The sequence below is a fragment of the Lepisosteus oculatus genome, chromosome 2 (assembly GCF_040954835.1).
Source record: "Lepisosteus oculatus isolate fLepOcu1 chromosome 2, fLepOcu1.hap2, whole genome shotgun sequence".
Taxonomy (NCBI): Eukaryota; Metazoa; Chordata; class Actinopteri; order Semionotiformes; family Lepisosteidae; genus Lepisosteus; species Lepisosteus oculatus.
Window position 1 is genome coordinate 4,690,591 of NC_090697.1, and position 11,016 is coordinate 4,701,606.

The 11,016-nt window shown below is 39.7% G+C and overlaps 1 protein-coding gene across 2 annotated transcripts in view; it reads left to right on the forward strand.

Annotated features, from left to right (window-relative positions):
* moxd1 (monooxygenase, DBH-like 1) overlaps window positions 1–10,693 on the forward strand; it is a 57,380-nt gene extending 46,687 nt beyond the window's left edge. For both annotated transcript variants that reach the window (XM_015354674.2, XM_015354668.2), the window contains 2 exons: window positions 8,810–8,978; window positions 9,916–10,693. In XM_015354674.2, coding sequence (XP_015210160.2) covers window positions 8,810–8,978; window positions 9,916–10,089 — 343 coding nt within the window. In that variant the 3' untranslated portion in view covers window positions 10,090–10,693. The remainder of the gene's footprint in view (window positions 1–8,809; window positions 8,979–9,915) is intronic.
* Window positions 10,694–11,016: the final 323 nt, after the last annotated feature.

Consider the following 11,016-nt stretch of genomic DNA (forward strand, 5'->3'; position numbering starts at 1 on the left):
AATTCATTTTTTGTCTCATACACAAAGAAAGACAAGTCAGTGGGCAAGCATATAAAAGACTGCATTTTTTTCTTTTAAAGTATGGCCTTACAGTCATACATTTAAAAAATCACCATCTTGTGTCAGTTTTAGACTTATTAAGATCAAGGCTATTGGATAGTCTGTAAATGAGCTTCACATTTTCAGTGGAAATTTTACAATGCAGTTACGTTTTTGAATTCTGTAAACATTTAAAGTAATTCTTTCATGTGTCAAAATTGAATTGTATCCATTTAATAATTGAGTTAAGAAGTTCATAAATTCAAAACATTGAATGTGTTTAGTAGTCCACAATAGTGATTAAATGTCACAAAAGTACATGTAAGAACAGTGATAACACAAACCCATCTGGTTTAACCCTCTTTGTTTCCATTTCAAAAAGCTGATCTTGATGGTTTATTTCTGAGATTCCTGGCAGGATATCATGTTAAAGTCAAAATTATCACTGTATGATTTTGTTTCCATGTAATGTGAGTCTGTGATCCTATTAGATCCTACTTGCACATTTGTAGAGCTTACAGGCACAGATCTGAGATTCATATAAATGGAATCAGGCAGAATAAACTGAGGACTTACAGTAATTTTGATTCAGAAACATTCATCATGTGTCTTTACATTGAAAACGTGTTCCTCAAAAGGACTGGTTCTCACGGATGTCGGAAGGGCCTACATCTTGAGGGCTGTAATGGCTTAAAGCAGTGGTTCTCAAACTGTTGTACGCGTACTGGCAGTGGTACGTGGCGTGCCTCCAGGTGGTACACCAAATGACCATGGAACTGTGTCATGTGCGCTGAAAAATCGGGCCGGGTTTTCATATTTTGTATTTTAATAAGTGTCGAATACGCAGCCTAGGACTACAATACAGTGCGCGCTAATACTTCAGTGGACACAAGAGATACTCTGTAATTCTATACCACTCTATAGGGAATGCGTGCTATGGATGCAAGTGACCAATTGTATTTAAAAAAAGCTACTTTATCTCCAGCAAATAGGGAGGAAGGAGAATGTGCGTGATTTTGGAACAATGCCAACGTTGTAAACACAGGAATGCATAGAAATACGTGCTACGAACGCAGGTAATCTTGTGAGCACACGAAAGCGTGATAACAGAAAAATATTTAAGAACTGTTCTAATTTGAGAAAAATACACCGAGCGTCTCTGTGTTTCGCTCCCATGCGCATGAAATAAAAACTTTAAATAAATACGGAAATAACGGAAACGCGGAAAAATGCAAGCTTGCGGATTGCTAAAGCAGGTAATGTCACGCCCTCTGCAGCCAGAGGGCGCTCCTTCTCTGTCCTGTCCCTAGTTTCCGGTCTGCTGTCCTTCATGTCCCTCTCTTCCTTGGGCTATATATTTCCGGGTCTTGCACTCTGTCCGGGCTCAGCATTGACGTTCGGTTGTCCTGAGACCCGCCTAGCACCAGGGCGCCCCACGTCCGCTCCCTGAGGGCATAAGTTTCTATACGGCATTCCTGAATTATTTGCACTAATGAGCCCGGGCCTTTTTCCCGTCTCGCCGCTACGCATATGGGTCTTTTTCTGCTCTCCTGCTCCCCACGGTTAGTCCCTTTGGACGTCCGTGACAGGTAAGCTACAATATTTTTGAAGAACCTTATTTACCGTTGGCAAAAGAGCTGCTAAACAGCTCGACCTGCTGCCCCCCTCCCCCTGAAAGATACAGTCATTCATAGAATTATTGAAATGAAGGATTATATCAAAAGTACACTGATAGAGCGTGTTAAGATGAGCAGATGTTTTTCACTGCAATTAGATGAGTCTGTAGTCGATTTGGCCAATTTGCTCGTTTACGTTAGATACGAGTTTGAGGGTAGGTCCCATGAAGACTTTCTGTTCTTTAAACCGCTACCAAGAGGAACTACAGGAGTGCACATATTTCAGCTTCTGAATGAATTTATCGAAGAGAATGGCATCGACTGGATAAAATGTGTGGGAGTTTGTACAGACGGTGCTAGAGCAATGACAAGCCGACATAACGGTGTAGTTGCACGAATTAGAGAGGTTGCTCCAGAAATTAATGTACGCATTACATCATCCACCGCGAGACCTTTGCCATCAAGAAAATGCCTGACGATTTAATATATGTTAGACTCTGTTGTGAATTGTATCAAGGCTCAAAAAATTAATTCACATCTGCTTTGCTCAACTAAACAGGCTCACCCCTCTCACTGAAATGGTGCTTTTTTATTAGTTGTTGTTAATGTTTTTTTCTGTAAAACACTTTGAGAAGCCACCTTTAAAGGTGCTATATCAAATAAAGTTTATTATTATAATATTTATTATATGTATGCGCGCTCGTGTTGGTCATTGAGAATTTCTGGGGTTCCTATGAGATGATGACTTGTAGGTGGTACTTGGATGCTTTGGTTGGATTAGGGGTGGTACTTGGTCCAAAAAGTTTAAGAATCACTGGCTTAAAGAATATAGTTCAGGTCTTACCCTGCTTTTGGAAGAACAACATACAGATAGACGTTGTTGGTCTGATGTAGGTTTTTAGCTGGCTTCTGTTCCCAATACACATCCTCAGTACAGACTCACTGTCACAGACAAATTCACTGTCACGGATGTTGGAAGGGCATGCCGTGGAATGACAAGGAGAGACGTATAGACCCTGTGCTTAGTGGCAAAAGGGGCAACACGGAGGTTAGCCCAGGCTCTGGGGGTCGGACCATTTCGGTATAGAGACCTGTGCCCTCAGGCTATGGATGTGGGGCGACCTGGTACTAGGTGGGTCTCAGGACATCCATACCCTCAATGCTGAGCCAGGAGCAGAGCAGACCCAGGAAGTAAATAGGCTACACAACAAGACACAACAAGACATGAATAATCACAGGGAACTAGGGACAGGACAGAAGAGCAGCGCCCTCTAGGAGTACAGGGCGTGACTCTGGTGCTGTTCTTCCTTCATACTGTATACCTGGTGATGCATAAAACCATACTGGGAACTGCAGGAGTAACTACCTGAAACATGGCTAGGAAGGATAAAAATAAAAGGAATGAACACAATTATTTTTTACATTAAGAACAGAAGATGTCATAGTGTTAGCCATTATTAAATTGGACAACCGAAGTTAGAGGATCCAAGCAGTTTAAGACGTATGCAGATTAAATTACAAAATAACAATTCAAAGATTTAAACAACAGTCGTAAGCTACAGACCACCTACAGTGAATACGCACACAAGTAGGTTACTGATTGATGATATCAGGACACAGTGTAGCCAAGTTAATGTTCTCTTACTGGGAGATACAGAATCTGAAAGGGATATTGATGAAAGGATTGATAATCGCTTCTTAACCAGGATGCATAGTAATTAAAAGAACATACAGTACTATAAGACAGGTTAGAAATAAGAGGAAGTCATTTTGTTTATCATGAATAGACATGATAGAGGCAATTCTGATTTATACTTTCAATCTCTAAAACATGAGTCAAAGCCCAGGGTTTATAATTTTCAAACAGCAAACTACAGTATAAAGGCATGAGACAGATCTTACAGGGAGTGAACTAAGAACAGATGGATACAGAGTCAATAGAAGAAGGTTGGTTACACTTCAAAAACATGATATCAAAGACTCGGAATTAATTCATGCCTTCAACCATCAATTTGAAATCTAAAATATGGTCTAATGCTTTAATGGAGATGTTAAGAATAAAATAGAAGAAAGATGCTTTGCAGACTGCAAAAGGGCCCAAGATTCAGTGACAGAAAAGCTTCAGGCACTACTGAAAGAAGGTTCGATAGGGGCTGGGGCAGATAACAACCCACAAATTGCACGCAAATATGGGGAGGACATACTGTACAAACCCCATACAAATAGCACCCCAGAAATTAGGCCCAGTACCCCTGCACTGCGAGGCAGCAATGCTAACCACTGCTCACTGTGCCGCTCAATTCAAGGAAATGAGAATCTTGTTCTTAGACCCATAGATACAATATTTCACCATTCAATTAGAATGGGAGCAGTACCTACAGATTAAAAGCATTTCAGTTTTAAATGCACCTCTCCCAGTTGTTTGCAAATTTTGATTCTGACTGACTTTATCAAGGCTTTTGAGCATATTGAATACTTGACTCAGGTTTCTTCCTTGTTAAAGACTAAAAAGATTCTGTATAAACTATGTTAGAAACTGCATAATTAACAAGGATTCCTTTGTGTTTGATGTCCTCAGATTTGCTGGTGGGAGTAAGGTGCTTATACTGTATGTACTGTAAATGAGATACTGTGCACTGTGATTGTAGTGGTGATCATCACCCTGGTACACAAAGCCATATTGAAATACAGCTGTTAAACATTTAGCTAGTGTAGTGTGTGGGGTCAGGTCCAGGATTTAAACTGCCAATTCCTGCCTCTAACTGAGCACCAGACCCACGCAGCCCAAACAAGAGCTAAATCCTCTGTGCTGAAAGTTAAGTCCCTTGTTGCAGAGATTTTAAAAGCTCTTTTGGGAGTCCTGCAGAGTAATGCTGCTAGCTCATCTTACTTTGCAATTTGTTTAGTTAGCCAATCACATACACAGTTTGCAAGTAATGTAGTAAGTAGAAACACAGCAGTTTCTTGAGAGGCATTCAATGTATCTGTAGCCTATGGACACCCAGACATGTATACCTCTCTGGTATTGTTCATGTTTATGCCATGCACACAATTTCCCATAAAGCAAGCCATTCCCTGCATTTCTTCAAAATTTGTTTTGTTCTGGATAAGTTGGGTTTTAAACTCAAGGATCTTAACTTGGTAGTATAAAACAATTTAAGTATTTAACTTAAGTAAGTTTTCAGTTTAAAGATTTTTCTTCCAACCTTGTTAAAGGATATGACTCCTTACTGTTGCCAATCCATCCACTTTCTAATGGCTTCTTCCAGTGCAGGGTCACAGGGGAGCTGGAGCCTATCCCAGCAGGCGAGGGGCACAAAGCAGGGTACACCCTGGTCTGGAAGCCAGTCCATTACAGGGCACACACAGATGCAAACACAGACAGACACACACTGACACCTAGGACCAAATTTCTGGAAACTGGAGCTCCCAGAGGAAACCCACTTATTTTTTCTAAGATTTAACTTGTTGCTGCTCCAGCTGTTCTGTGTTTATGTTTTTGGTGTTGCCTTAATGTCTTTGTATTGGGGCACACAGGCAAATAAGCATCTCATTGAAGGTGACAATAAACCAAACTGAACATGGGGAGAACAGGCAAACTCCATGAAGATACTGGAGCAGCCCAGGCCTGGAACTGAATTCAGGGCCCTAGTGGTGTGAAGCAGCAATGCTTAGTGTTGCCAGTATTTTAGAAAACCCCCTTCTTTGACTACGTTGTCATCTTATTTATGTTTGTTGTTCACTGTATAGTCCAGGTGTGACTTAGTTACCAAACAAACAACACAGATCGAGAAATCCCAAATGGATACATAAAAAAGTAGTAGCTTTGCTAGAAATGTATTCACACTGACAGTGTCTTCTGACAACAGATGCAGTCCTCAGATAAACACAGAAACAATACAAAAGCTGTAGGGCGTAATAGTAATGGCCACAGATCCATAGCAACACCGTGGAGCCTGACTTCACAAAGAACAATTACAAGAACATTGCGGTGGACACAAAGAAACAAATCATAAAAGCATAACCCCGGCGTCCTGGCCAAATTTCCCATGCCTCCTAATAATCCCCTTTCTATGAATTGGCTACATTACTCTGCTCTCCTCCCCACTGAGAGCTGGTGTGTGGTGAGCGTTCTGGCGCACTATGGCTGCCGTCGCATCATCCAGGTGGATGCTGCACATTGGTGGTGGTGGAGGGGATCCCCATTATCTGTAAAGCGCTTTGAGTGGAGTGTCCAGAAAAGCGCTATATAAGTGTAAGCAATTATTATTATTATTATTATTATTATTATTATTATTATTATTATTATTATTATTATAAAATTAGAAAGTAATTTACTGTATGTATCAACTAAATTTCTGTCGTCAGCGATGCAGGTCTTACAATCACAGACAAAATAAATGAAATACTGCCCGAGACTTGTAACTCTTAAGATCTTTTGTTTTTGCAGAGGCCCAGCTCGCACATACAGTACATCCTCTCCTTGGGTTATAACATTAATAATATGTCTTCACTCAGTCCTTGTTACAGTCCCAGCATCCCTCCTCCAGAGGGCACCTCGAGCTCTGGTACCTACTTCATCTGTACAGCAGAGGCATAGATCAAGCAGACGGCAGTAGCTAATCCCTGCTTGCCCAGTGTCCCTACAGTACCTCACCATGCCTCCCCTCCCCAAACCTACTTAAACCCTGCTCTTTTTTCAAGCTGTGCTTAGTATTGGTTTCAGCTCAGCCTTTGCTGGATTCTTCCTGGACTCCTTGCCTGACTTTTGGATTTTGGCCTGTTTCTTGACCTTGGCTTTTGGATTGTGTTTCTGGCGCTTGATACTAAATTTGTCTTCTGGCTTTGGACTTTCACTCTCCTCTTGACCCTGCCCTTGGATTTCCCTAGTTTACTGGTTTAGGATTTCTGTGACCTTGAAACCCACATAGGGTCCATTCCTTGTTTTCTGAGCTGTGGACCAGCTTAACAGCCTGCTCAGTCTCGAAACCCAGTCCTTCACAGAGATATTAGTCCCCAAAAGATCTCCAGCTCCTCTTCTCACGTGGAACAGCTCTTCAGTCCTCTGTTCTGTTCCACTGAGAGAGCTGGAACGGATGAATTCTTGATAATCTCCCAAATTCCATAGTTCTCTTCTTTGCAGAATAACTCTTTCATTCCCTGGATCCCGTGGCACAGTCAGCTGTGCTCCCCCATGCCCAGTCTTCCCTTTACCTGACCCATTCCCACTGTGGGACCCCTGCCCCACTTAGTCGGGCTCACCCTTCCACAGCCAGTCTTCCCTACGCTGGAAGATACATGTTTCATCACACCCTCCTCTAGACCACGACTCCAGCCACACAAGCAATACTGCTCACCTGGCTGACGTCATTCACAAGTGATCTCCCACTCAATGTCTCCATCCAAAAAGTTGCCTTGCAGGCCATACACTCAAATTCGCTCATACATCAGTTTCTCTTTGACTGGTTATATAATTAGACTCTCTTAACACAAATTGGCTTTCCGAACCTGTTACTGTAAGTATTATGCCTATTTACTGTACTTAAATTCATGTTTAACATGTCCAATTCTATTTTATGAGCGTTTAAATGTGGAAAGTGGCAAGAAAATTCATGCAGATAAAAACAGAGTATAAAAACAGAATTTGTTGAAGATGCACTTAAAAGCACGCTCAGCAGGCGAAACATTTCTGCGTAAGAGAGCGAGTGTGAGATTACAATTTGAACTCGCTTGAACTTCTATTTAACGACTCCGTTAAGATTGAAAACAGACGTGGTGCATGCTCTACCTGGCACTACCTGTCTATGATGAGGAAGCCAGTTCCTTGGCATCCTTCAAGACGCAGCTACAGAAGATGATTCTGTGAAAATCATATGCAGTGGTTGCAGGGTGTGTGATAAGAGCAAACCTCATACCTTAAAAACTGGGTGTTTTGCGGGCAGTAATGAAAGTAAAAATTAGTAGTTTGGACTTTCAACCCCAGGGTAAGCAGTTTAAATCCAGCATAGTGATGCTGTTATACTCTAGAGCAAAGTTCACTAATCTAAACTGCATACAGTAAATGACTTTTATAATTGTTATGTAGAAAGCAGTTAACTGTAATTTGAAAGCCATTTAGGATTTAAGCTTACTTTGCAATATAATGTATGAATAAGAAATTCATGCTCAACATTGATTAGTCTCCAAATGTGGATGACTTGTTTCCATGAGTAGTTTTTATACAAGTAAGTTGAAAGTAAACACACAAATATGTATTTTGCGTGGCTGCATATTCACAGAATTCTTTGGTACAGGTTTTAGTAGCTGTAGCCATTTGATAGAAAACTGCCTTTGGTATTTTGTTTGTACTGTAGTTTTAGTTCCCAGATTTTTTTCCTGTCTGTTTACAATATTAATTTTTCCTCTCACATAAAAAAAAAACAATAAATTGTTTTTGGGAAAATGTTAACTCCATTGTGAAATTGTGTATAATATTTTTATGAAATTGCAGTCTGTTGGTAAGTGATCTAACAAAAGCTTGTTACTTTTGCTGGATTTTTAAAGGTAATTCCTAAAATGAAAATAGGGCTAGGGGGGGGTTGGGTTTAATTTGCTCTGTTACCCTGCTGTTAAGCTGTGATTGATCTGCAATTACTCACTATCCTAGAATTTTCAAAATGTAACCATCAAGCTCTTAATGTCCGTCAGCAAAGAGACTTAAGCCCACGTAATAATGAGAGTCTAGAAATGAGAACCATCTGAGAGGGCAGCCTAATGGTGTGTGTTTACTCTTATTGTTGGCAGCAGTGAATTCTTCCTGTACTAGTGTTTAGGAATGGAAGGGATTTGTATAAGTCATGCTGAGCCACACTGAACAGATTAAGTTACAAAGCTCTTTTCCCACAAACGTGTTGCACAAACAAGCAATAAAGAAAAATACTTTCCGTGCTTTTCTTTTAAACAGGCACACATCGGACAGTTTTGCATGATAGTAAACAGATATTCATCAATAACAACCCTTTAATATTTAAAATGTTTATATGCTTAAGCTGTGGTGTTTTTTTTCTTCCTTTATTTGTTTTTTGTCATATAGGCCGATAACAGCGGTGCAAAATAGCATGATTTCGAATTTTGGTCAAAATATGTGACTTTACTTTCTATTTCTCCGCTCTAAGGACCTGGCCATTTATAATCAAAAGCCCTATGAAGTATAATAACCTCTCCTTCATGGAAGCCATGGATAAATTCAGGTGGTCCAAGAAAAAGGGAAAGGCCTTCAATGACGTAGTTCATCGCCTGCCAATCAATGTGAGATGTGCCAAACACGATCAGGATGAGTGGTCGGTGAGTATCGACCTCAGCCTGTCTGTTCTGTAAACATCACCAATAAAGAAGAATGACCAGTTCCAGAGGTGGCCATGCATGCCCTGTCCAAGACACTACCTCCACCGTGCTTCACACCACACTTCAACCTTTCCATCTTTAAGGTTTATCTTGGTTTGGATCTGTCCGCAAAATGTTATTCCCAAACTTTCCTGGTCATCTTTGTACTTCTGAGCAAATGTGACTGCTGTGTTCTTGATACTGAAGGGAGGTTTACAAGTGATATACCTTTTTTATTTTGCCTCCTTCTGCAAACCGTGGATGATACCAACGCCCTACATTCTGCAACTTGTAGCCAGTTTCGCTCACAGTAGTTTGAGAGTTGTCCTTGACAGCTCTAACTTCTGCCATCAGATTGTTTTTCTTGACCGACCCTGTCTTGGCAGATTGGTAATTCATTTTCTTCTTCAGTATATTCCAAATTGAAGTGTTTGATGTGCCAATAGATGTTCTGCGCCATATCTCCCACTGAGTTTTTCTTTTCTTTAACAGCAAATTCTTTGGTTCTCATTTTGACTTTCGACTACAGACTCCAAGCACTGAATTCAAAGTGAGACAGGTTGAAAGGCTGTTCACAACTCTTTTAATGAGTGCCAGAGTGCCCAACAATAAATGCCTGTCAACCTTTTGACCCTTCAAAATAAAGAGGTTCAACACCATCAATATGCTTTATTGACCCAAGACAGTAGAGCTTCGTTAAATTAAATACATACATAAATTAAATACATACATAAAATACAAAATAAGTATGTAAACTTATCAGTCGTGTTTTCTTAAGAGAAATGATTATTATTGGAGTAGTCCTAAAACGTTTCGAGAACACTTTTTCTATTTCTGTTTTCCTGTGTACAGTGCAAAACATCTGCATTCTTTTATGTTTTTGCCACTTGTCTCCTAGGTTCAAGGCATGATTGTGTCTCCACCTGAAATAAAGAGGCCAACCAGCATTTCTCCAGTCCCATGCAGTAGAGCATCAGAACAGCACTGCAGTCCAGCTCTCCTTATTTTCACCTACTTTGTGTATTTAATCAGCACCTGGCCACGATTGTGCCTAAATCCAGGTGTCATCTAGCACTTTTCTGTGGGCACTCCATTGTTCTGATCTTATAATCGAAGCAGTTAAGGAACACTGAAGGTGAAACAGATCGAAAGACATTACAAACATGAAAATAAGGGCTTTGCAGTTCACTCTGTTATTTTCTAGAACATAGGGGGCAATCGTTTTGTGCATTCTCAAAAAGTACTGCAGGCTTGTTTGATAAGCATCCCTCTTCTACTTGACTAAAATATTTATGTGACCCTAAATCTAACATTCAGTCGTGAGGTTTTTTCCCTCTGTTGGAAAATAAATTCTGAGAAATATGAAACATGAACTAATACTGATACTAAGCATAAGCCATTAAGGAACTATTTGTATGAAAGTACTGTCAGAATACTCTGTGTGACATACTGTAAGCAAAATATACTGAATGATACAAAACATCCTCAAAAGACAATTGACAGAACATTCCTGGAATGTTCCTTGAAGTATAATGTTTTGATAAAGTAGAAAGATATTTTTTCACTTTATTCTATATTTTTAAAACTTTTAATAAATGTATTACTTTATTATGTGGATACAGTTGTCAGGTAAATCTAAAATTATGTATTAAAAAAGATTTTTGTAATTAAATGTGATGACAGAAATGTTTGTTTTCGTTACTCCGTTAAAGAAAAATAACGATTTAAATATATTGAAGTGATGTGAAGTACAACAACTTTAATTGTACTGAAATGAAACTTTATCAGAAAAATCCCAAACTTTAAATCAGTATTATAAATTCTCAAGGTATGAAATCTGGCGTTTTAACCGACAGCAAAACATTGTAACTATGCCAACGTTTAAAAATATTCACATATACTCTATTATAGAATTCTCAAAACTATTTTTTTGCTGTCAAAAATGTAAATTTCACAATTTATTCTCATGTAGTGCACCAAATTGCTGCCTTTCACACGT